The sequence below is a fragment of the Jaculus jaculus genome, chromosome 11 (genome assembly GCF_020740685.1).
Source record: "Jaculus jaculus isolate mJacJac1 chromosome 11, mJacJac1.mat.Y.cur, whole genome shotgun sequence".
Taxonomy (NCBI): domain Eukaryota; kingdom Metazoa; phylum Chordata; class Mammalia; order Rodentia; family Dipodidae; genus Jaculus; species Jaculus jaculus.
In genome coordinates, this window is record NC_059112.1 from 8951194 (window position 1) to 8978100 (window position 26907).

At 39.9% G+C, this 26907-nt stretch overlaps 1 protein-coding gene across 14 annotated transcripts in view; it reads right to left on the bottom strand.

The window, feature by feature from the left end:
* Nucleotides 1-26907, bottom strand: part of Adgrl3 (adhesion G protein-coupled receptor L3) — a 482809-nt gene that overhangs the window by 140613 nt on the left and 315289 nt on the right. For all 14 annotated transcript variants that reach the window (XM_045130208.1, XM_045130203.1, XM_045130202.1 and 11 more), the window contains 4 exons: nucleotides 15374-15557; nucleotides 14188-14310; nucleotides 9278-9486; nucleotides 8349-8525 (listed from right to left, as the gene is read on the bottom strand). In XM_045130208.1, the coding sequence (XP_044986143.1) occupies nucleotides 8349-8525; nucleotides 9278-9486; nucleotides 14188-14310; nucleotides 15374-15557 (693 nt within the window). The remainder of the gene's footprint in view (nucleotides 1-8348; nucleotides 8526-9277; nucleotides 9487-14187; nucleotides 14311-15373; nucleotides 15558-26907) is intronic.

Genomic DNA, 26907 nt, shown 5'->3' on the forward strand with positions numbered 1-26907 from the left:
ATGAGTTCACCGCCACCCTGGACAACTGAGCCTCCAAACACAAAGTAAAGGGGCCGGAGATGTTGCTCACTGGGGGAGTGCCTGCCTAGGACAGGGCCCCAGGTTCAATCCCCAGCCCCAGTGGAATGCACGGTGCCTTCGAAAGAAGTTTGACAGTAGAGTAGGCTAGGGACTGTGAACCTTGGGAAAATGTAAGATGAGGCTTAAGAAGTACCAGACGTGTGTTACAAAGATAGATTTATTGTCGTCGCTTTATGTTTCCCGCAGAGTCATTTCCACCAGCACAGGTGACGGCTACTGTCATGTTGCTAAACAAACACCTGGTCAGAAGCGGCATACGGGAGAAGAGTTTATTTCAGGCTTACAGAGCCCAAGGGGAAGTGGATCATAGCAGGAGAAGCTGGCTCGCTCCAAAATGCATCACAACAGAGAGGGAGGGAGAGAGGCCAGCACCAGCAAATACCAACAGACAGCAAGAGGAACAGCCAGAGCGCAAACTGTTCTCTGCACACCTAGTGCGGTTGGATTGAAGATTTACCCGCCACACACCTTCTCCCACCGGGATTCTGCCTACTGGGGACTCAAGTTTGCAAGCTCAATTCTTTTTTTTTTTTTTTTAATGTATTTTATTTATTTATTTGAGAGAGAGAAAGAGGCAGAGAGCAAGAGGGAAAGAGAGAGAGAATGGGCATACCAGGGCCTCCAACCACTGCAAACGACCTCTAGACGTGTGCATTTGTGCATCTGGCTAATGTGGGTCCTGGGGAACCGAGCCTCGAACCGGGGTCCTTAGGCTTCAAAGGCAAGCGCTTAACTGCTAAGCCATCTCTCCAGCCCTCAAGCAAGAGCTTTTAACCACTGAACCATCTCTCCAGCCCCAGCTATAGAAATATCAGATAAAATAAAAGAAATAGTTATTAAGCTTTCTTTATTCCACCCCACAAACAAATTTCTTATATTTTATGTAGACCTGGGGTCTTCCAGATAAAAATCTATAGGACGATTATCGCCCAGGCTTAGAGGAAGTGGAGATCATAATAATTTTAAAACAGTACTTTCTATGAAGACAGTATTTCAATCACCAAGTAGCCCACATTGGCTCTTTAAAACAGTAATGTTTTCACTGTAATGGCGTGCAGAGGAAACTGACAGTCTCTGGAGCTGTTCATAACAAGTAGGCGATGTGGTTTAAGTCAGATATATTTTACTCAATTGTTTTTAAAGCCTTATTTGCACAAGTTCTCCTGACTGCCTACCTTAGAAAGCTGTGCGACCAGCTATTCCAACACACACACTCAGTTCCCTGGGGTCTTCTACTTTTCTAGTGTCATCATTTTATTTACCAGACTCAGTAGAATGAAATAGGCCAGGGGAAAAGAAAATAAACAAACAGTCAGTGAACTATCTACATGTGAAATGTTGTGGTGCGGAACAAATAAGGTACAGTTAAAAAACACCTCAGCTAAGTTCTTACCAAAAAGAGAATTGAGCTGGTTGAGGTGGCGCACGCCTTTAATCCCAGCATTCAGGAGGCAGAGGTAGGAGGATCACTATGAGTTCAAGGCCACCCTGAGACTATATAGTTAATTCCAGGTCAGCCTGGACCAGAGTGAGACTATACCTTAAACAAAAAAAAATAAATAAATAAATAAAAATAAAAAAGAAGAGAGAGAGAGAGAGAATCAAGTCTATTATTAAATCAAAAAGAAGAGTTTCTTGCTGTTTCTTTGTTTTGCTTGGCTGCTTGGTTGCATTAACTGTGGGCAAATTGAGTAGAACCACTATATTTAAAAAATTAAAAAAATACTTTTATTGAAAAAATAATCTCCTTGGGCTGGCTTAGCATTTAAGGTGCTTGCCTGCAAGGCTTTCAAAAGACACAGGTTTGATTCCCTAGGATCCCAAAAGCCAGATGCACAAGATGGCACATGCACCTGGAATTTGTTTTGCAGGGCTTGAAGGCCCTGGAATACCCAGTTTCTCTATCTGCCTCTTTCTGTCTCTCTCTCTCTCTCTCTTTCCCTCTCACTCTCAAATAAATAAAAATAAAATAAATAAGTAAAATCTTCAGTTGCAAAATAAAAATCCAAGTCAACAGGAAAAGGTTATGAATTCCTAATATTCATTTATAATTACACTTAGATTTCGTGGTACTGTTAGTGGGAAACGCCATACTGTCCACACACCCCACACTGTGATGTTTTGGAAGGCATACGTACTTACAATAAAGTCTTGCTTTAAATATACTAGTTGATAATTTCCTAGAGAAAAACATTAACCTGTCACTTCTGAAACCAAGGCAACAATGTGCTGGTCAAATTTCCCTCTTACTGTGAAAGCTGACTTGAACATAACGATATTAAGGGTTTTTTGGTTTGTTTTGTTTTTAATTAAAAACTCAACTAAACACGTTGGCCATAGTAGTTAACTTCTTTAAGGATCAAAAGCTTTGAGGATAGTTAAATGCACTCCAAATTAATAAGTTATACTTTTCAGTAAACATAATAATTCTCAACATGGTTTTTGTAGATGTTTGTTAATCTCAAAAAATATCCCAAGAAGATGTTAAAAAAAAAAAAAAGTGTTTGTTTCATTGAACCAATTAGTAGTGAGAAAAGTTTGGGAAGATTTGCCTAATAACAAGAGCCAATTACTTGTAGGATTAGAAATCCGTTCTCATTCCTCTTTCATTGAATTTCAAATTGAAAAGTAATAAAGTGTGATGTCTTAACTTTGAGGCTGTGGGATAATTAAACCGATGCAGACACTGAAGGAAGCCTGGCCCTTCTGATTCTCACTGATCCTGCGACATCTGGGGCATTTCTGACACTGGAAGTCCTCGGTCACTCTCTTCCCCCGTCACCTCCACACACTTTGTTACTTTCATTTAGAGCTTTTTTGCTCTGGCATTGCAGGGGCATCTCTAGCTCCTATTTGTGCTGTGCTTATTTACCACAGAAGATGCAAAATTTTAACGTTGTTAGTGTCAAGATCCAAACTCACTCTCCCCCGGTATCGTTGAAAATTCTGCTATAATATAGGTAGGGAAAGTAATAAAGGTATGTCGCTGATATTTAAAATTACACAATCTGCTAAAAAGATGCATTGTAAAAACTAAGCCTTACTTCATAAAACAACTCAACCATCTCAGTTTGTTTAAATAAAATGTTCTTTGAAGTCATGTCACTTCTTTAAGGCAGGAATACCCAACTGTTCTTCTCTGGGTTGTGTGGGACCAAGAACTGTTTCATGGGACCACACTTTTGGGTGTCTTCCCTGACCACTCAAGGTTCAGTTAGGGTCTCTGAGGTTACAAAGTATCTTCCACAATAACTGCACTTATTTTGCTGATTAGCTATAGTACCAATTAGATCTTAATCTTCTTTTACAAACACAGTGTAAAATGATTTGAGGAACAGACAGTGGATGAACTAAAAACATTCCAACTTCTACCTGTGCTAGTATCAAGACTGGGTCCCTGCATATCCAACACAGGCCAGGGGAATTTTCTGTCATTTGTTATGTCCACTGTGACCTGGCCTATGGATACACAACCTTGCTTCCTAGCCACTTCGCTTGTCCCTGCTCTGAGAGATAAGAAAATAGAGGTTGATAATACAGCAGACTAGTATCAAATAATTCAAAATTTTAACAAATCTATGTGTAAAAAATCCCAAAAGCTGTTTAATGAGAAAAAAAAAAAAAATCCAAACATAACACCTGGTTCTAAGAGATTCATTTGGGGGAAAAGTTAGTATTCAAGATAATAAACCAAAATTTTGCATTTCTCAAAACATTTTGCTTTCATGAAACATTTCATATTTGGTAAAATATTCTTATCTGGTGTTCTTGGCCTTAAACACACTAAAGTACTATACTTAAATTATATTTTTATCTGTATTTCACCTTAATTTCACTATACCAGAGATAAAATACAAAGTGGACAAAATATAATCATAGCTTTGGAAATCAACTGTACCATGTTCAGTACCATACACTAAATATTTTATATTTTACTAATGCAACAAATTTACTAAATTCCTAAAATAACTTTTTTGGAATATAAAATGAAAATGTTCTTTATGTCAAATAAAAAAATCCCACATGTGCATACATCTCAAAGTATCAAAGTATTATCTACTACTTTCCTCTAGCTGAGAAAAGTTCTAGCTTTCCAAATATTGGATCTACAGAGAACATGGTGTGAAATTTAAAATTTCCAAATTGTTATTGCCTTGACTCAATTAATACTATATTCGGAATAGAATGCATATGTTTTAAGCAACAGATTAATGCCAATGGGGGGAGATGAACTAAATATACTAATCAACCAAATATACTAAGTCAAAAACTTCAAACATTTTAAACCTTTTGAAATGAAACCTTTGAAAGATAATAAATCTCAATGTCAAGTTGAGTGTAGAAGACTAGACGGACTATTTTATTTTACTAAATCCTGAAGAATTACAACTGAGACAGAGGAAAGAGCTAGGAATGTAAATGACAAGACACTCTTTGAAGTATTTGTCTTCTTATCTACAAAACCACAATCAAAATGTCAATTCAATTAGTTTGAAACTGATTGCATTTAGTTCCTACCCTTCCTAAACTCTAGTAATCACTATTCTAAATTAGGCTGGCTTTATAAACTTTTTTTTCATTTTTAAGCTTAATGGAAAGTATTCATTTACTAAAAATACTAGCTCTGTATTACAGAAAATGAGAGTACCTAGGTTTGTATAATCATGACTTTTGTGTCTGAACAAGGGGACTAGGATTTTCTTAGACAATAGAAGTGGAGAGAATTAGAAAGTAGTCAGCCAGCTGTGTTCCATCTTGGGTTTTATGGGAGCAATTCTTGAAAACTACAAGTAGTCTACTACAAGACTACTTGGAGGTTAGTATAATTTGTAGAGAAAATGACTCATAGCAGTTGGTTTTGTGGCTTTGAATCACACAAAAAATTCTTTCATCAGAATTATTCATCCTAAAACCTTTTGTTATTTATTTGCACATGTGTGTGAGTGTGTGTGTGTGTGTGTGTGTGTGTGTGTGTGTGTGTGGTACATGCACATATGTATATGTGTTCATATACTTTAAAGAAAAAAAGAATAAATTCAGGAATAGGTAATTAGAAAATCTAATTTCAAACATATGTATATTATTTTCTACCATCTAGTTTTGAGAGTTAAGGGCAAGGTCACTGACAAATGGTTACTCATGCTACTTTATTTATTTTTTTGGTACTAAAGTAAGGATTTAGCGTAAAATCAAGTTAGGAAAACTTTAAAATTCGGAAAACAAAACAACTAACTGTTGTTCACTACCTTTTTCTTTATAAATTATGAGTGATAACAGGAAAACTTCAGTATTCCTATTTAATTTTCATTGTTAATTTGAGTTAATATGTTGCAAGCATTCCTTCTCTCTCTCTTTTGTTTGTTTGTTTATGCTTAGTTCCACAATGTCTTGATACAACTCTTCCAAGATAAAGTATAAAATCCCTGAGGCAAAGGAGAAGGTCACATGATATAAAGCCAAGGCTGTGAGGAAGCTTGAGAAGATGGAAACGGAAAAGCTGGTGTCTCCAGCACATACCTGGGGTGACCTTGCAAAGGCTCAGGCCAAGCAAATGGGAGGAAGGGCAGTGAAGAGACGCTGGCGGGATTTGAGATCATGCTCTGCCTGCAGTTAGGAACCTTTGAAGACTGAGTCAGGTGGAGCCGAGTTACATTGTAAAAGACTGTCAAAATTGCTTTATGAGAATAAATCCGAGCCCTGACTTGATCTCTGGAGCCTGAGTATCTATGAAAGCTTGCTTTGATATCAGTAGCTATTAAGATTATTCTCCCAATTCTTCTTTTCTTACTTTCCAAATTTGTCCAGCAACATTATTCAATATAATTCTGTTTCCTTCATAGATATTTTGGTAGATCATGAAAGTGACAACCAGCAGATATAAATATAGCCGTTCCTACTGGCTGCTCCATTTCCCATTGTGTATGCATAAATTAGTGTTCTATTTTAGGCATTAGTCTAATGCAAATTTTGTTCAGATATTTCACTTTAGATTTCAAGTGGTGACCGGTCTCCAAATTTTCTGTTGTCTCTTGATCACAAAAGTGACAAACTCACATTGTGGTATCCAAATGAGACCAACTAAGGCAGTTACCAAAGACTGATACAAGACATTTGTTCATGTCATGCATAGTGTGTGACGGATTGCTAAACGAAAATATTGACTTCCATTTATTTTATCCCTTGTTGACACACAATAGCGGTCACAGCTATGGTTCTTATATAATGGATTTCTGAGAGTTAGAGATGCAATGAACAGCAGGGATAATGATATTTTCTAGCTGCCTCAACGTCGATCCATTTTTCTGAGTTTCTTCCCTAGGCTGGCTGAGACGTGCACTCCGAGAATCTCATGCACACTTTCCAGTGTCACTTCTGTCAGGGTCAACCAATCTCCCTGCACTCCGCCTGCTTGAGCGTGCGATGCTTTGACAAAACTGGGGTTGATTCCTTTGTAGACCAAAATCTGAACTGTGCTGACACAGTTAAGGTAATCTTGTTTTTCATTCTGTTACCGTGACATAGATGTGGCCTTCCTCTGGGATTGGCTGAATCAGCTTTCAAAATCCAAGCCAAAGCAAACTGTGAGAGCAATGGCTTCCATCAGTGATGTAAGGCAGACAAAACTCTGGCCACTCTTCGTTTTTTAAAATCAGATCAACAAGAATATTTTTCTCTACTTTTACTATTATTTGGAGATGAGATGTCACGGATATGTAAAGTGTAGTTTCTAACTCATCATTCAGACTGGGTTACCAAGGTAATAAGCCTTTTGTATTTTTTTAAACATTTTTAAAATTTTATTTGAGAGATGCAGAAAGAATAAGAAAGAAAAAGTATGGGTGAGCCAGGGGCTCTAGCAGCTGCAAATGAACTACAGATGCATATGGCACCTTGTGCATCTGGGTTTAAGTGGGTCCTGGGGAATCAAACCTGGGTTCTTTGGCTTTGCAGGCAAGTGCCTTAATTCCTAGGCTACCTCTCTGGCTTGCTCGTGTATTTTTTTTTTTTAATATTTTTGTTTATTTATTTGAGAGCAACAGACAGAGAAAGAGGGAGAGAGAGAGAGAGAGAGAGTGGGCGCATCAGGGCCTCCAGCCACTGCAAACAAACTCCAGACGCGTGCGCCCCCTTGTGCATCTGGCTAAAGTGGCACCTGGGGAACCGAGCCTCGAACCGGGGTCCTTAGGCTTCACAGGCAAGCGCTTAACCGCTAAGCCATCTCTCCAGCCCGCTCGTGTATTTTTTATACAGTAACTCTATCTGAAATATAAACTCACTTCATGCCTGACATGACAGCTCTTGCTTAGGCTATAGACTGCCCTGACCACAATACTGAAATAACCACAACATTATAGCTAGTTCAATAGTTTCCACCTCTACTAACATCAGCACTCAGTGTCACCTATGTAAGGTGTAAGTTAAGCCAGTACCACTACTGTTCAGAGAGCTAGCAACTGTTTAATTGCTGGCAGACTCAAAGCACAGGTATCCTCTTATACCCTGAGAAAACAGCCCTCATCTGGACCTGATACTTTTGAGTGGGTAGAATGCACTGCTGGGGCGGGGGGTGGCGCACACTGCTCACATTCCAGGGCAGAAAAACCAGGATCTCTGCCTCCTCAGTCACTCTAATTGTATTTCCTGCCCCAGGGTATTCTTCCCTTCCCTAGCTTCTTTATTTCATCATGGCTTTCCTACTTGGGTTGATACCCTAAGACCTAGTGAGCAGTTCCTTCTTTGGCTAACCCACAGCTGGCTTCCTCAGTAGACATGAAGGTTGGTCACTCTGGGGGAAACTGATGCAAACCAAACAGCGGAGTGACTGACAGCTGCCTATCACCTGACTCTTCCCTCAGCATTGTGTCTTCATGGATGGGCAACCCCGTCCCCATTATGTGAGAGTTTGCCCAATTCTCTCACCATATACTGTATACTGTGAGTTGCTTTGCCAACACTCCGTTTGGCAATATTTAATCTTACCCTGTTTGTGAAGCTATGGTCTGCCATTTATTTGCATAAAATGAAGGCAGAGAAGGCAGGGTAAATGTATTTAGAAAATTTCAATTGTATGAAGTCTACTGACAATAGGAAAAGATACTTGTTGAGCGATCCGCTAGGACACACGGAGTGAATGCCAAAGCTTCCCCGGGCGGAATTACTATGAACGTAGAAAACTATGGGCTTGAGGCGAACTCATTCAGCCGGGGCATTCACCCCGAGCAACTTGGCTGGACACGGCAGCGCCTTCATCATGCCGCGCCTCTTACCTTCACCTCCACGTGCGCCATGAGCACTGCAAAGTTGGTCAGGTGGTTGCAGGAGCAGCTGGTGTGCGTCTTGTTCGTCGTCAGGAGCCGGCAGCCCTGTGTTGACCAATAACCCGTCATCGTGCGCTTGGAGTAGCTCCAGAAGGAACAGTTAGGGTTGAAATTTTCTTCTGACTGCTACCGTGAGGAAAAGAAAAAGATCAGTAAAGGTAACAACTTTTTCTGACTGCATAAATTAGGTTGGTATCTTCTTCGCACAACATACACACATGTACCCAGTTCTAATCTTAGGGAGGCGTGTTCCCATCTTCTCCTACTAAGTGGGACACATTAACTCTAAGCAAAACTTGAATGCCCAGTGTTTGCTGCACCCGATTGGAGGAGAACTTACAGTTTCTCTAAAGTATTTTTATTGAAGGATGCCAGTTGCAATATTTACGAATCCTACCAATTAACTTGCATTTCAAAGTAGAGAACCTACTTGCTTGGCACAATGGCTACAGGATTGTCCAGAGAGATCTTCCTGGAATTTAGAACTGGAGTCTTCGTTTAGACACGTGCACACAATGCGTCCCCACACGGCGCTGTAACTACTTAACCACTTATGAAGTCGTGTTCAATTCCATCTAGTATTCTACAAGCTCTCTTACAAAACTCTGTGTTGCGTATTCTGTGCATGCAATTTGTTCTTACAGACTACGTGCAGACAGTAAAAATGTTGTAATTTCAAAAATTTAACTTATTGTCTCACAGGGATGACCGTTTTTGTTTTATTAGCAAGAACAAATGTAATCTGCATATTTCTGAAACAATCCTAAGTACATCTCTGAATTTCTATATGTAAAATGTTAGAAAAATAATGAAAGAAAACTAACATATGTAATATTCATCCTAACACTAAAAGATAAAGTTAACCTGCCTTTTCCTACCTTGATATGTTTAACAGTAAATACCACCGGGTCGGCCAGATAAACTTTGTTACTGAACTCCTTGTTTATGGCTGCTGTGATGACAGGGGAATTGACGATGACGGAGTGGTTTGTGGCCAGAGCTTCAGTGCCCAGCTTCATGCTGGCGTTCTCCGTGGACAGGTAAGCACCCAGGTTGTTGTACAGCACGAAGGCTACTCGAATCTCTCCTGCAAGAGACGCAAAGGTGACTCAGAAGCGGGGAAAAGCTCTTGTTCGTCTGCACCTTCCACTGAAGTTCGTAGTTCTAACTGGGTGATAAGCAGATCTGTATTCCACTTATCCCCAGACATAAAATCAAGCACTTATTTGCTTGGGACCAAAGTGCCAAGTCACTGATGAGCAAAGAAAAATCCAATTCCGGAGAAATCCTCACATGTCAGTATTTTGTTTTTAAGAAAATGAATCTCAATCCACATCTAGCTTCATGTTCAAAACTGAATTCAAGGTGGTTTACGGGCTCAGACATGGAGTCCAGAGCCAATGGGACTCTAAAACAACACACAAGACGTCTTTATACCCCAAGGAAGAGAAAATTAAGTGGCTAGCACTGAAAAAAAAATCCAACCAACCATAAAATGGAAAATAGATTTTTTTTTTCCAAATTAGAATTTTGACCACATTAAAATATAACGTCATGAGGCTGGGAGAAAGCTCAGTCAGTAAGGTGCTTGCCTTGCATGCGTGAGAATAAGTTTGATCCCCAGAAGCCACGTGAGAGCCCAGGTTTAGTGTCTGTGCCTGTGACTGTAGGGCTGGGGAGGCAGTTCAGGCAGAACCTCGAGCTCACTGCCAGTCTGTGTGGCCTTGGTGAGCTCCCAGACAATGGGAGAGCCTGACTCAAAAAGAGGTGGGTGGTGTTTCCCAGGATGAACCAGATGTTGCCATCTGGCCTACACATATGCTCATACATGCTCATACATGCTCATGTGCTCCCAGACACATGTCCACCCACTTACAAGCATGCATACACAGATGTGTGAATGCAACGTATGTACCGAGATGAAGAGTTAAGAAATGTATATGCAAGTCACAGCATAGGGAGAAACAGGACTCGTGAATATATCAAACATATATGATAATCAGCAAGAGTATGACAGAAAATGTTATAAAGTGGAAAATCACACAAGTACATACTTTGGGGAAAAATAAATGAAAGATCACTAGTTATATGAAGTGATGATTATCATTATTAGTAGTTAAGAAGGTAAAGGATTACAAGAATATTTTATACCCACCAAAACCACAAAATTAAAATTAAAGATTAATCACAATAATGTTTGTAAGGATTGGGAAAAATTCAAATTCTCATATACTGCTAACAGGAGTATAAAGTTTTTCAAGTATTTGGAAAAAAATGTTTGGCATTTGTTTATAAAATAATATATCTATTGACTCTGGATGGGAACATATAACCAGAAAGGAAAAAAAAAAAAAGGTTAGAAAATTTGTAAAATCCTTATTGATAATAGCCCAAAATTGGAAAGAAATTAAACATAAATTATGACATTAATATAACAGAACTTACAGTACATCTATAAGGGCAAACTAAAAGTAAGCAGTATGTCAGAACCGACTGAATTTCCTAAGTTACAGAATCTAGACAGAAAACTAAGCATGGAATGAGTCTACGTAAATGAAGTAAAAAAAATAGGAATAGTTTGCCTACAGAAAAAATAATAATAAGCAAGGTTCATTAGATGAGAGAGGGGGCAAAAGGAGAAGTAAAAGACTAACAGGGAAATTTCCAAGTAATAGACACTTATTTTCCATTTTATATGATATTATAGCATATATGTAACTGTTAATTTCCCTAAGCTAAACTATATATATATATATCCTATATATTATATGTTAAATGTATTCTGGTTGCATTTCTAAAAGAGTAAGCACACCAAATTTTTACTTATCTAATAATTTAATTATCATTTATTTATTTCCCAGTCACTATTGCTGCAAAGTCATTAAGTGCTTCCACTTTTTTTTTTTCTGTGACAATAATCTCCTTAATGCAATAATTTTTCAAGCTAACCTTCTTTGGATCACACTTTTATGGTCTCATTTTTCTTCTTACTAAAAGTCAAGCGCTATGCCTTAGTTCTGTGATGAAGGTGTATCAGTCCACCAAGGGACTGCCTTCTTTGGTACAGCCTTGTCAAATACTACCTAGCTTATCATTAGGAAGGTGCGAAAAGTTAAATAATCCCTACTTTTGCATCTTAGAATAAGATAAATCAAATTCAGTCAAATTAGAAAATAAACAAACAATACTAACTAATTCTTAAAGAAGAGTGGCAATCCCACACCTTAGTTTCCATGTTTGAGTGATCCTGAGCTCATAGGAATTTGTACACACAGAATGCACATAAAATGATTTTTCCAACTACCCTTGCAAAGAAATTCCTCTAGGCACCTCACCCAGGTACATCCAACAGATGCAAGCCTTGACATCTTGTGAGGATTCAGGAGCACAGGGAGGCAGATGGCGGCCCAGCAGTCCTCAATAGGATAGTGGCAACAGCAGCGGTTATCCGGCCAGGATAAAGCTCCATCAATTTTTCCAGAGACAAGCTCTACCCTGCGTCTCCCCACAGAGTCTGCCGCGCGGCCCACTGCTCGGAGCCCTCTGGCTCCCGTGTCTTCTGAGCCTGCCATGCAGTCTCCAGAACTCTAGTAAAGTGGCTGTGGTGGGAGCTGCATAGAGGCGGGCATCTTCACCCTACCCACAGCTGTTAACACAGCATTTCCAAATAACTGTGACTCACTCATTACTTTTACAGCAAAGAATTAATTCTCATCTTTTCCCTCTAGACATAGGATAAAAACACAGACTCCCGTTCAGCTAAACTCAGTATTGTCCAAGCATTTTATTTGTTGATATTACTGATTGCTATTCTGACTGGCTCCTAAGCAGCTAATAGGTCAAACCAGCTTCCCACTTCCAGGTTGATTCCACGGGGACGTCCTTTCCCTTCTGTTTGACATCATGCTGCCATCCGCCACCCCTCCTTGTTGGGTCAGAACGCTCGTATGCTGGGTTTAGATGCTGCACCCCGAAAGCAATGACGCAGTGTAAGTTAAGCTGACGATCCTGGGCGGGAATGTGTTTATAATAAACGAGTGCATGGCTTAAAGAGGTGTGTGTCAGCCTGCCCAGCTCTGTGTGAGGAAGTCCAGTGCACCAGTGTCACTGCGGTGACGGGCACTGGGATTCCAGGAGAGAGCCACCTGACCCGCGGTCCCCGCCTCATGGAGCTGACCGACACCCACACAGCCAGGGCTACAGGCGCTGGTGGCCGCGAGGCCAGTGGGAAACGTGCTGGGGACATCCCAGAGCCCACGGGCAGGCCTCTCCTAAGACGCGAGGTTAACTTTAACAAGGAGCAAATGATAGTTTGCTATAACAAAAAATGTAAAAAGAAGAAAAAAAAGAAAGTCAAATCAACAAGTACCACCAAACCCATAAAACCTGACGTGGGGACTTGGAAGCTGCGAGGGAGGAATCCAGAGAGGTCACCGTGGCTTGGCTTGTACAAGCAGGGTTAAGAAACACATGATGTGTGCCAGCCAGGGCCCAAGAAAACGCCACCAGGGAGTAGCACTTGGCCTCCTAAGGGGATGGCTGCTTTCTCCCCAGGGCTACTTGAGGGCAGAAGCGGGGACAGGAGTCGGGTTCCAGATTACACACTTCACTGCTGCTGCCTCAAACATTCCCTCAGTCCAGTTAGCAGAACAGCAATGATAAACTGATGAACATAGTACCAAGGAAGTAGTCTTAAAGATTTCTAACACTAATTCGGCATTTTATTCTTACGTTAGTGAACACAGTTCATTTTGCTTGATGATTATTTACCAATATCTTTTATTCAAGCTACATACTCTGTAATACAAAATGACTGCTACGGTCCTATCATTGAATGTTTACAAACCTCAGAACCTGGGCGGAAATTAGTTTAATTAGTGTGTGTGTGTGTGTGTGTGTGTGTGTGTGTGTGTGTGTGTATGTGTGTGTGTCTTTCTGTGTGTGTATAAGTGTACACATGCCATGGCACACACGAATGGAAAGGTCACAGAACAACCTTGAAGTTGGTTCTAGCAGTCCACTTTGTTTGGTACAGGCTCTGTCTTGTGCACTGGTGTGTACCCCAGGCTAGTTGGCCCATGAGCTTCTGGAATTCTCTTGGCTCCACAGTGCATCTTGTCCATAGGCTTGCAGGAAATACATCCAGCTTTACATGAAGTTTAGGAATCTGTACCCCATGATCAGACTTGTGGAACAAGCACTTTTAATCAAAGCCATCTCCCCAGCACAGATTTTATTTATTTATTTTTAATATTTGTGCAGTTTATGGTCTATTTTCTCTGTGAGATTACTCATTTGTTGAATTTGTTTTAATGAATTTTTCATAGCAATCCCCTAAACTGATCTATCCTCTTTCCCAAAGCTCTACACATCTAAATTTTCTGCGTGCTATACAAAGAATAAAGACAGACACATTCTTTAAAATATGTTGTTTAAATAAAAAAAAAAATCATGGATTTTTTTTAAAAAGGAAATTTTAATCAAAAATTTTACCAAACAAATTTGCAAATACACTGGGTGGGAAAATGTCAGAACATCTGAGGATTGGTTTAAAAAATTCCCTTGTGTTTGAGTTTTTGACGACTGTGTAGTCGTAGCACAATTCCCATCTGACAGAATCTTCTGGAATAATGTGTGTGTTCTGTTGATGGTGTAGCAGATGAGAGGAGGAAGAGAGCAGGTGAGTACAGGGAGCGGGAGGAAGAGGGGACATGTCGGGCTAAACTCAAAATTTCAAGCCACGAAACAGCGAGCTGAGCCCCTCACTACAGGAGCGCCTCTGACCTACCATTCCGGCCGTTTTGCTTCAAGGTATTTGCAGAAAGCTGGATGGTGCTTCCGTGGCCCTTGTTCTCTGGAAACTTCAGGTCTTCTAGGTTCCCTTCTGTGCTCAGCCTCGCAACTTCTAGTTCTGTAGATAACAAGGAGACGTCAGGACACTGGGAAAGATGTGCCAACACCCCAAACACTCACCAAAGCACACAACATTTCTGGACTCAGAGCTCAGTCTATCAGTCATACTGCAGGGTTGCCATCTTCGAGAAATCACATGACAAGGCCTTTTTTTTTTTTTGCCAAAATGAAATGAGCAAACTCTTGCAAAATCAGGTTAGTACTACAAAAGTAGTAAAATCTACAACCTACAATTCAAGCCCAAGTCCTCATAATTTCTTTGGCTCTCAGTTAATTTTCAAGGCATTATCCTTATTTTATGAGTTAAGTAGAAACCTTTTTGTATCCCACAGTCACAATGTCATATCAATATCAGTCTATCTTCAAATCTAATAAACACAAAACTGTCTTATCAAATTTCCAGAAATAACATTGTCAGCTACATCCTAAACCTCAATAAAAAAGCTTTATACTCCTTTTAAATTTCATTTATTTGAGAGAGAGATGGGGGCAGAGAGGGAAAGAATGTGTACACCAGGGCCTCTAGCCTCTGCCAACTCCAGACACATGTGCCATCTCTCGCATCTGGCCTACGTGGGTCCAAGGGAATGGAACCTAGGTCCTTTGGTTTGGCAGGCAAGCACCTTCACCACTAAGCCATCTATCCTCCAGACCCCCAAAAGCATTATGCCCTTCACATGCATCAACAATACAATTAATAATCAGTACCACTATCACTCAAATAATTTATTTCTATACTCTATATTTCAAGCATACTAATAAAAGGCCTGTAAGCCTTGTTTTAAGATAACAAAATACCAAATGTGGTACAACATGCATAAATACGCATGTATAAAATTCTGAAAATAAACAGAGCTCACTACAAGTGATCTTGGGCTAGCACATCCAATATCGACATGTGGGCAACCAACGTGAACTTTGACCTTGTGTAGCTGGGAGGTGATGCCCTCCTGATCGGAGAAATTAGATATTTCCATTGAAACACAGCCTCACTCAGACAAGGGACAGCGGGCATGCCTTCGTCTTTTCCTTGGGCATCTTGTCTCTCCAAGGTCACTTACGAATATTGTCTGTGTTCTCCCTGACGATGTCGGTCTTCAGAAGGTTGTCAGCCAGCACGAAGGCGCTCTCCTCCACCGTATCCAGCAGCATGGTGGCGGCGCGCAGTTGGTCGCTTGTGGTCAGGTCTCTCCATGCACTCAGAGCTTGGGGCTGAAGCAAGTTGTTCACTGTCTCCACCATGGCCTACAGAGGATCAAGAGGATGACAGCAGTCTCTAGTGAGCCCGAGGAGCTGCCAGAAACCCAGGGGCACATGTTGCCCGCCAAGCCAGATGTGCAGCGTGCGTGAGCTCACCGCTGCCCCAGCCTCCCCTGCGCCACGCCGCAGCAGACACATTCATTATTTTTCTGTTCAACACTAGCTGAGACTTTGCAAACCCTGTTTTGAGGGACAACGAATAAGCTATGCTTGTTCAGAAGAACATCGCGGGTTTGCACAGGACTGTGAGCTCACAATTAAATTATTTGGCTGAGGAACTGGTGGCCTGTAATTTAAGCTAACAGTTTTCATCTGCAGAAAAAAAAAATAATTGTTTTTTTTTCTGTAGATCATCATAAACTGGATACTGATCACAACAGAACTTGAAAGGATACAGACAGGATATTACAGGACTTTCTTGCTTATAGGATGGGGACTCACTGAACCAATATATATATATATATATATTTTTTTTTTCTTTTTATTCTCCTGTTTTTTTTCCCCTTCCCTAGCCAGCTATTTGAAATGTCAAAATGGGAAAAATATCAAAGCATACATACTCCCCTGTGCTTTGAGTGTGTTACGTGGAGTGAGACCATGCTGTTTATTATTAGGGAGCGAATAGCAGTTGGAAATTGCTACCTATGGCCCTCAGGTGTTTGGTGTCTCCTTTACAAATCAGCGGTAGGTACATCCACACACACAGACAAAGCGCCACATTTCTCATTGCTTTAGCCAAAAGAATCATCTCTGCGGCCACCATTTATATATGTCCTGTGGTTTGCTTTATGTGGCAGGTTACAAAGAAGAAACAGTTCTCACAATATTAGGTCTTGGGTTTCATTCAAACTTCGAAAATGGCAAAATAGAAAAATATGACACCTGCAGTTTGAAAGTGATCGTCCCTCAACCCATTCATTACGACATGTGCCTCTAAGCCAGACAGAAAGTTGGATAAACAGCCCACACAGACACAGTTTCCAGGCAGCACATGAGTGTTTTAAAACAGGATGCACGTTACCGGCGCGCTGGCACAGGGAGTGGGCTAGGCAGGAGACGGACCCTTTGCACGGCAGTGTTTTCCTCTGACTGGTGTTTTCATAGTAACCAACTAACAACTGTTAAAAACTCCCCTTCTTAATGAAACGCCTTGGCTGCCAATTAACACCAGCTTCAAAAACTAATTTGCCTTTAGATAAAAGTTGTTTTTCTTGATGTTTTCCCAGCCATTCCAACAAAAAAAAAAAAAAAAAAAGAAAAAAAGACTAACATTGCTGGACTTTTAAGTAGTGTATTATTCCTCACAGTTTATGGCCTTTGTAGAATTAAGCACAGACACTCACACACACACACACACACACACACACACACAATCAAAAAAATCTGTCAACCCTTCAAAGACTGAGGTCGTTCATACAGTGTGCTGAGTTCTTTCATTTGTTTTTCTAGTTTGCAGGATGACCTGGTACCATATAAAAGTATGTACAGGCCACAACAAAATTAATTGCTTTCCAGGAAGTTCTCTATAGGGAAAATGCCAACAGGATATGCCAAAAGAGAGGTGCCAGATAGGAAAGCAACTAACAAAAAGTTTAGGTTTTTTTAAGCCAAACAGAGATTACTGAGCTTTTGAGTGTAAGGGGAATTCTTCCAGGGATGACATGATGCCCTAAATTCATCAGAAATACTCAGGAAGTCCCAGAGGCAACTCAAATGATGTCTCTTCTTTAAAACAGAGCAGCCATTTTATCTTCTAAGATGATCTTGATAATTATTAAATGATCTTACAATGACTCCTCAAATTTTACCTCAGAGACTGTTGATTGAGAATAATATAGTATTTTGTCTTAGACTTTGTTGTTTTTATTTACGTAATTTAAAAATTGCAAAATGAGAAAAATAGAAAAATAAACAATATGGTGCACTCCAACAATGTCCTCCAACAGTGTTCCAAATAACTTGTTCCAACTCAGAATGGTGAATCAAAGACAGTCTGAATAGAATGGAGAATGAATCAGTAATCAAAAACCTCCCAACAATGAAAAGCCCAGGAACAGATGGCTTCAATAGTGAATTCAACCAGACATTTAAAGAATTAATACAAATTTTTTTCAAACTCTTCCAAAAAATTGAAAGGGAGGGAACACTTCCAAACACACGTTATGAAGCCAGCATTTCTATTCTGATACAAAAGCCAGACAATGGCAGCCGAGTAAAGACAGCTCCTAGCCACTGCTAGCCATATCCACTGTGAATGTAGATGCGTAATTTCTGAACAAAATGCTACCAAACTAAATCAACAGCTTGTTAAAAAAAAACATACTCTAGGACTCAGTATGATTTATTCCTGCAGTGCAAAGTTCAACATGTAAATATACTCTAACAGAGCAAATAATGTCACATGATTTTCCCAATCACTATAGAAAAATACACTTGTCAAAATTCAGCACTTTTCACGATAATTACTTTTAACAAACTAGGAATAGGTGGAAATTAAGTCAACACGTTAGGGGCCATGCATAGAAAGCCCTGAGTTATTATGGTGGTTTGAGTACACGGTTCCATACACTCAGTCTTGAATTTTGAGTCTCCGGTGGGTACAACCCTACTGACAAGTGGTCACTGGGGCTGGTGTTTGAGACCCCTCATAAGGGGTGTTTTGAGGCAGACTGAATTCCACCCAAAAGGCATGGAGAGAGTAGTTTGAGCTGTGTCAGTGAGGGTTTTGTGGTGCTGTTGGTAATGTCCCTCTACTTGGATCTATGAAAGGAAGCCAGTTTCTTCCACCACTGAACACATTCCCCTGGATTTTGTAAACCTGAAGTAAACCCATTCCTCCTGTAAGCTGCATCTGGTTGGATGTTTGTCCCAGCAAAATAAAAGTCAATTAGATAGTCAGAACTACATAATAATAACAAAATTAGATTTTATACTTATGTTTGTTTTTTAATATATTCATTTATTGTTATTGTTTCATAGCTGATAACACAGGATCACAAATATTTTTTGTTGTTTGTGAACTCAGGTTGATTTCCATTGTATTTCATTATATAGATAGAAATTAGCTTAAATACTCTTAAAAACTAAATGACTGATACATATGTAATTAATTTAGTCAAATTATATAGCAGAGAATGGGATATCACTCTAACATCCAACAGTAGTCATTAATTTCTGTTTTCTCCCTAAAAACTTGTCTAGACCTTAAATTCTAAAAATAAATAAATAAATAAAGTTGATCATGAATGTATCTTACAAAATTTTATATTCTCATCATTTCGTAGGACTTTATATTTAATCATGGAGGGGGGAAAATCATTCAATGGTTTTGGCATGTACACAATAAAATATAACATCCTGAAAAGTAAATTAAATCAACACTGACCTTGACAGAAACCAAACATTAATTCATTTCTTTCTTTTTGAAGTCATATGAACCTGAATGGGAAATGGCCACTAGAAATTTGCATTTGAATCCACCACACAATTTCAGTGTGCCTTAGGACAAATTATATTTTCTAACCAATTAACTTAATTTGAACTACTCAGGAAGAGAAGTTTCACTATATGTTTGTTTGGAAGAAGAGAGTGGTGGCCATTTCCTCTTTCATTATGCAGCTGAAAATAAATAAAATAAATAAATAAAATTGTGGATATTTGGCCTTTTTACAAAATCAAGTATGAATTAGAGAGATTCAAAAGACATTTATACTGACATAAATTGTGGACACATCACATGCGTCTACATTTACACTAACACTATACAACATTATGTGAACTCTTTATTAAATTTAGACCTGTCAAAAATTCCATTGGCTGGCTTTTCTCATAGCTTGTAATTGCATATGTTTGTTAAAGAGACTTTGTAATCACATTTTCCATATCTGAAGTGGGAGGGTTTACTGATTTGTTAACATTTGTATAAAAGACTTTGGGGAAAAAACAGCTATCTATTCTTGTGATTTGTCAGCAGAAATGCAAAAAAGAATCAGTGGTGAGAAATACTTCAGTGGCACTTTTTACCCAGGTGAGCCGTGAGACTCAGGCTAGAAGGAAAGAAGAATCACCTGGGGGATTCACTGGCCCTCCTTCCTCCACCTGAGAGGCACCGAAATAACTCGAGAAGAAATGACTGTGAAGAGATGTAAAACAGAACTACCCTGGAATTTATTGAGTATTAGCTTTTTTTTTTTTTTATTATTGTGAGCTCATTCAATTTTTGCTCAAATTCTGTGTAGAATAATTCTCCCATTCTCCAATTATGTAAGTACTAACCAGGCCCAACCCTGCTTAGTTTCCAAGGTCAGATGAGATTGGGCGTGTTCAGAGAAGTATGATTGTACACTGTGTAGAGTAATTCTACTATCAGAGAATCTAGAGAGAATTCTTATCTTAAAACAGCATTTTTTTTCTTTTTGTAATGTGTATTACTCAATAAAAGTATCTCTCTCATATGTACCTCATGGCCTTCATGAGTATTTTATACCTCTGATCAAGAGCAAGGAACGCCTATGAGGATAGGACACTATCTCATGTACAGGGGCCTAAGCAGAATTCAATAACTATTTGATAAGTGCTCCTTGTACACTGAAATGCATATTGAAGTCAGTGGAAATGAACATCTCTGAGTGTGTTGGTTTTATGACTAAAAGAGCAAAACAGTGCAAAAGAACAGATGCATATATTAACTAGACATATTTTATGACTTGTTCCCATTTCAGAGATTGAGTAATACAATTAGCTGTCTCTATTTTCTTAAGTTGTTATAACACAATACCTTGCACAGGCTAATTTTTAAATTACATAGTCATTATTCATAATTCCAAAATCAAGGAACCAATGGATTCAATGTCAAGGGAGTATTGCTCTCTGCACCCATATGTGGTGTATACGAGGAACAAACCTTCTTGGACATCTTGAAAAGATTAATATACTATCACATGTTAACATTAATATATTATTTTATATATTAATCTCATTGATGAAAGTTCTTCTATGATCTAATCACCTCTCATATACCCTAACACTCAATTCCACCATAATTACCATTAAATTTCAACATATGAACTATGGAGAGATTCAAACACTAAGGTAACAGCTTCCTGTCATTAATAAAATTTATCCATACTTTAAAAAATATTATATTCCTTTATTTTTATTTATTTGCAAGCAGGGAGAGATAAATATGAGAGAGATAGACAGAGAGAATTGACATGCCAGGGTTTCCGGCTGCTGCAAAGGAACTCCAGATGCATGCACCACACTGTACATCTGGCTTTATGTGGGTACTAAGGAATCGAACCCAGTTCCTTAGGTTTTCAGCCATGTGCCTTAAGTGCTGGGTCATCCCTCCAGGCCCATCCACACTTTTATCTGGATTTCTCACTGACTCAAAAATGGTATCTTCAGAGAAACATATGTGTTTCCAGAGTCATTTCGATGCATGTATTATTTTGAGTTATTAATTATAATTATAAAAGCAAACTTTTTTATTGTCAAATAATTAATGACCTTATATAGAATAAGAAGACTGAAAGCATCCTCCTTATTCTGACATCTTTAAAAAAACTACTTTTTCATGTCAACTTCCATCCTGTAGCTTTTTGACATTTCACCCAAAGGCTGTTTTGGAGAATATGAGGTGCATATTCTCTAGAACGGAGCAAAGGCAGGCTGAATGAGAGGAGATTCAGATGACACCTGGAGTTCAGGGGAAGAAGAGCTGGACTGCATGCTTCTGTGGGGAGTGGCAGCCGCTATGGATGGCGACATTGCATCGTTCAAAACGTTTGCTTCTAGCAAAGTACACCACATCTGGATTTCAATATAGTTTCTAATGACAATTTATGAAACACGCTAGTATATGCAAAGAACTAAGGCAGACACTGTTGGATGATGCTAGGAAAGAGAAGGAAAAAGCAGAACTTGTCTCTAACATGCCCCACAACAGAAAGTTACACAGATATTGCTAACCACCCATTGAACATAGGATATAAAGAAATGAATTCTTGCTCAAAGGTTAAAAAAAGATCCATGCTGGAGCCGAGGAGGAAGCCAGTTCCAGGGTGACTAGCCTGCCTGGCGCTGGAAGGTGCTCTGTGAACTGTTGGGGGATAAGTGGACATCAACACTGTAAACAGGGAGGCTATCCTGCAAGCTACAGAAACAAGGAGCAGGCTAGACGCCCATGCCTGAGCAATAGTGGCACACAGGCTCTGGGGGTATTCAACAGACCTCTACTTGGACATGAGACCCACTGCATTCATACCTGGTACTGAGGAACAAGTCAGAAGCTCATGGCTTGGAAGGTCTTAGACCCTGCAGGGAAGCTCCCACTACTGTTTGTTGGCTGAAAGGAGAGAGTATGGCCATCAAAAAGTCTCCAAGTATCTGTGCTTGTGCCCTTTGATCTATGCCACTCCCACTCTTGGTTAAAGAATCTGCCTTTCATAGATGACAAAGAATATCAGGGAGACCCACGATCCATCGGTAAGATGAGAAGAGAAAGCTGAGCATGAGATGATTCATCTCTATGACATTTGCCAGGTCCCAGGGCTATCGCAGAGGAAGCTGTGGATTGAACAGGAGTCCGCTCTCACTGCTCTCCTGAGATCCTCCCCTGGGGAGGTGGAAGCAGACACCGAGAGCATCAAAACTCCTCAAAGTGGAAAATCAGATGCTGCTGAGATCTCCACGCTGAATGAGACTTATAATGCACCTTCCAAGGCTCAGGGGACACTCAGAAGAGGGGCGGGAAGAGTGTAGAAGACAGAGAACGGGAAAAGAATCTTGATGCAGCCCCTCCCTCTGCCCCTCCCCCTAAGAGACTGGTACATTCATGGCCCCACAGTGACTACAAATAACCCCCCAGAGGAGGGCCCTCAGGATAATTGGGTTGGTGCAAGGAAACAAAAAAAAAAAAAAAAAAGAGAGAGAGAGAGAGAGAGAGAGAGAGAGAGAGAGAAAAGAATATAACCTGAGGGGGACATGACGAAAATGCAACAGTCATACAATAAAGTTTTCATATATAAGGAAGAAAGATCCCAGAGAGCATCATATGTGATTTGAGGATTAAAAGGAGAATATCCTTTCCTTGACTCCAAAGCTAAAACCGAAAAGACAGGAGCTGATGATACCAAAACTAATTATCCTTAGGTAGCCATTTTAAGTGAGAGCAATCATAACAGTTAGTGCATAAGCTTTTTTAAAGCCTGGTTGCTCACGAGGCTTTATTTTTATTTATTTATTTTTTTAACTGTTTGAGAGAGAGAATGGGCACACCAAGGCCTATAGCCGCTGCAAATGAACTCCAGACACATGTGCCACTTTGTGCATCTGGCTAATGTAGGTACTGGGAAATCAAACCTGGTTCTTTTGGCTTTGCAGGCAAGCACTTTAACCACTAAACCATCCCTCCAGCCCAAGTGCATACATTTTTACTTAAATGTTGTCAGCACCCTTTTGAAAAACTGTATAGTAATCAAAATAATACTTTCTTCTTTACTCTGTCTTCAGTGTTTTTGATATGTGTTCCCTAATGTAACACTGTGATCAGTCCACGCCATTGTCAAGGTGCTCAATGATGGTTCTCTGATCTTTGTAACATTGATAGCTATTCTGAAATTTGTTTTCTGGTCTAAATCCCATGATATATTTCAGAAGAGGAATAAGACGTTGAGGCATCTCTGTTCTCTCGTTCTGTCTCTTGCTTTCTTACTAGATATTATAGCCCTGTGGTCACCAGCAGATCATGAACCCATGAGGCTCCCTAAGCCTATATTAACCAGTGACACCATAGCTACCTTTGTTCCAGTATACTCCATGATGTCTGCAAAAGTCACCTAATCACCATGCTCAGAACATATCTACATGATCCATTACATGGTAGTGTGGTGTCTATATATATGCATTGACATATATATTTATGTATGTGTGTGTGTGTGTGTCAATATATATGCATATATATGTGCTTTTAAAAATTATCTCCTTATTTGCAAATATACATGTATATGGGCATGCCAGGTACTCTTGCAGCTGAAAAAAAAACACCAGAATCATGTGCTGATTCTTTTTTATTTATTTGACAGAGAAAAAGGGAGAGAGAGAAAGAGAGAGAGAATGGGCATGACAGGGCCTCCTGCCACTGCTAATGAACTTCAGACACCTGCGCCCCCTTGTTCATTTGGCTAACGTGGGTCCTGGGGAATTGAATCCGGGTCCTTTGGCTTTGCAGGCACACGTCTTCACCGCTAAGCCATCTCTCCAGCCCTCATGTGCTGATTTCTCAGTTATGCTTATGTGTGTGGTTCGGGAATTAAATCTGCGCTGGTAGGCTTTGCAAGCAAGTGCCTTTAAACACTGAGCCATCTCCTCAGCCCCATGAGCATGCTTTACCCTGATTTATAATTTCAAAAAGTCACTTCAATTTATTCTTTAGATATTCTTTATTTTTGACTTTCTGATATCAAGTTTACCAGTTGAGAATACAATAAAATACTGCTGCAGTTTCAGATTATTACTGAATAGGGCACACTGTGATTCAATCTGGATTTAGATATTGATTCAAATCAAAAACTTAAAGGTCAAATGTTCAAAAAGTCTTCAAAACAGTTTATGACTTGTGAGTTTTTTATGAGAAGTCAAGTTGAGTGACTGATATTTACACATGTGATCAATAAACCTAAGGTTCATTTTATAACCACTGTCATATAATATTATTAAGCGCATAAAAACGACTAATCTCTGAACTCCCTTTTATATTACAGTGAAGTATTGGCATTTTCAAATCTTAATTAAAATTATGCTGTATAACACAACTGACCTTAATATAATAATAAGGACCTTTAACAGAACATGAAACTAGAGTTGTATAGAAAAGACTGCCCCTTCTAAGACTCCTCATTGCATAGAGTGAGGAGTGTTTTTAGCAAACCACACTTGATTGCCTTATTTTAAAACATATAGTTTAGTTGAGGGTGAAATGACAGAATGCTGTCAAGGAAATGTGTGTATCACAGAAGGTAAGTAGAGCTCGACTTGACTCAACCTTGTTGCCAACTCGAATCATTCCACAAGTATTAGCTGAGTTCTTTCAACATGGCAGACCATTAAGATACAGCAAGAAAGGCAGCTGTTCTCCCTTCTCTTCAAGTGAAAATACAGTGAAGCCAGACAATTAAACAATTAATTAAAATCCAACAAGACATGTAGAAGAATAGTAGAAACAGGAAATGGTGTCTGTGTTAGAAAAGCTCCATGAAGTAGAAAACTTCCAAGCAGAATTTCAACCCTAATCCAAGAGACAAAGGGTGGACCTTGTCCTTACCGGCAGAGACAAAAGACAGGCAACATTTCCAAGGAACTGGGGACAATTCCGTGTGATATAGCAAAGAACATACAGCTTCCGATGGTCATACTTATGAGTAAGGGCTAGCTTTCAGTGGCAGGCAAACATTTTGAAAAAACAAAACAAAAAAAAACTTTAAAGAGTGGAAATCATGTACATTGTAATGGTTTGTATAATCCCAACCCTGACATAAACACATCAACTTTAGTTTTTTTTTTTTTTTTTAAAAAAAAGCCACTAAGGCACCCATGATTATTATGTGCATGTTTCAGTGAGAAAACTGGGAAGTAGAGAAGTTAAATAACTTTTGCAAAAAAATTAGCTAACAACATGGGCTAAAATCAACATTCAAGGTACTCTTGCAACATCATGCATTGTGTCTCCAGAAATGCAGAAGAGCAGAGGGCTGAGGTGATTTGTGCTTAAGTTAAGGTCAGTTGGAGAAGGAATAAAGAAGCAGAGCACACAGGGCATGTGCTGGGGAGACCCGCGCCCAACGGGGTCACAAAGCAATGGGACATGGTTTTCCTCTGTCAACAGTGACGCAGTGGTGAGCATGTCTGTGCCACGAAAATCTGCAGGAACATGATGAGTACTCCGAATGCAATGTGCGCAGTCAGCAAGGTGCACGTCGTTGTGCATGTCGGAATGTAGCACAGGAGACCTGTTCTTGACGTAGTTTAAGAACTCAAGTTGGGTGTCGGAGATGGACTGAATATGGGCACACAGCACTACTGAAAATAGATGACAAAGTGGGGAGTGCCCAGTCAATACTGGAGAAGAATGAGGTTCTGGTTAAAAGAGTACGGTGGCACATCAAAGAAAGAAATGTAAGGGGTACACACACACACACACACACACACACACACATAAATTGACTCCTTAGGTGAATGCACACGATGATTAACATTTTAGCATGTCTGTCCCGCCTTCTTTGGTTGACTTTGGGGGTCAGACCCCTGCTTTACTCTTCCTCCCTCGGGCAGTACCTGATAACCTGGCTGACCACTGACCTCATCCTCTTTCAATGCTGAAGGAACAAAGAGAAGGCCTTGCTTCTAGTTGCAGTGACGCTGGGTGCTAGGAAGAGCAAGGCACCATGGGACACAGCCTCTCTCAGCTAAGGGCATGAGAGCAAGGCTGCAACTGCATGCACCTGGTGTACATCAGTCCTAATCAGTTACGCCATCTTAACAGTTTGGGGAGAAGTGAAGGAAACAGCAAATGAGACCTGAAGTAAGTTTCAATTAGGTGGAAGGAAAATCAAGTGACTTGCCCTCACGGGTTTAAATCAAGGAAGAAAGATGATCATCAGTTTCAGATGTTTCTGATTGGTGAGGTCCGATAAAGTTAGACCACTGATGTCCTTCAGCGATGTGGCAAGGACACAGGCCAGAAGTAAATCGAAGAGGGAATGAAGGCACCAGTAAATGACCACAGGTTTCTGGGTGTCTGTAGCAATGGACAGAGCATGAAGCCATTGCGATCACCATTGCAATTACATGTTTTAAACAGTGACTATTTTAGGAGCCAAGAGATGCTAAGTAGAATTCCAAGGGTCATGAGGATACAGAAATAAGAGGGGCCTTGTTCCTTTCCAAGCAGCTCAATAACAAAAGAGTGAATTGACATTAGCATGCAGCTTGATAACTGCTGGCACGAAACCAAACGGAGTGATATGAGGGCTTTACACAGACCAAGTGGGACCAAGGACGCTACCTTCCAGTAACCGACACCTGGAGTGGGAGCTGACAGAGGAAACAAAGCAACCGAACAAGCAAAGGACTAAAGAAAGCAAATGTGGAATTAATCTACACACAGGGCATTGCAGGTAGAAAGGCTCAGAGACCTAAACTACAATGCTTAGGTGGTTTGGGAGTGGAAGATTCAAAAAGACACAGCAGAGCCAGTTCAAGGTTTGAGTAATAAGCTGGAAAAGTGGGACAGAGGCCACTGCTGTACAAGATAAATAGGAGATATCACCCTGAA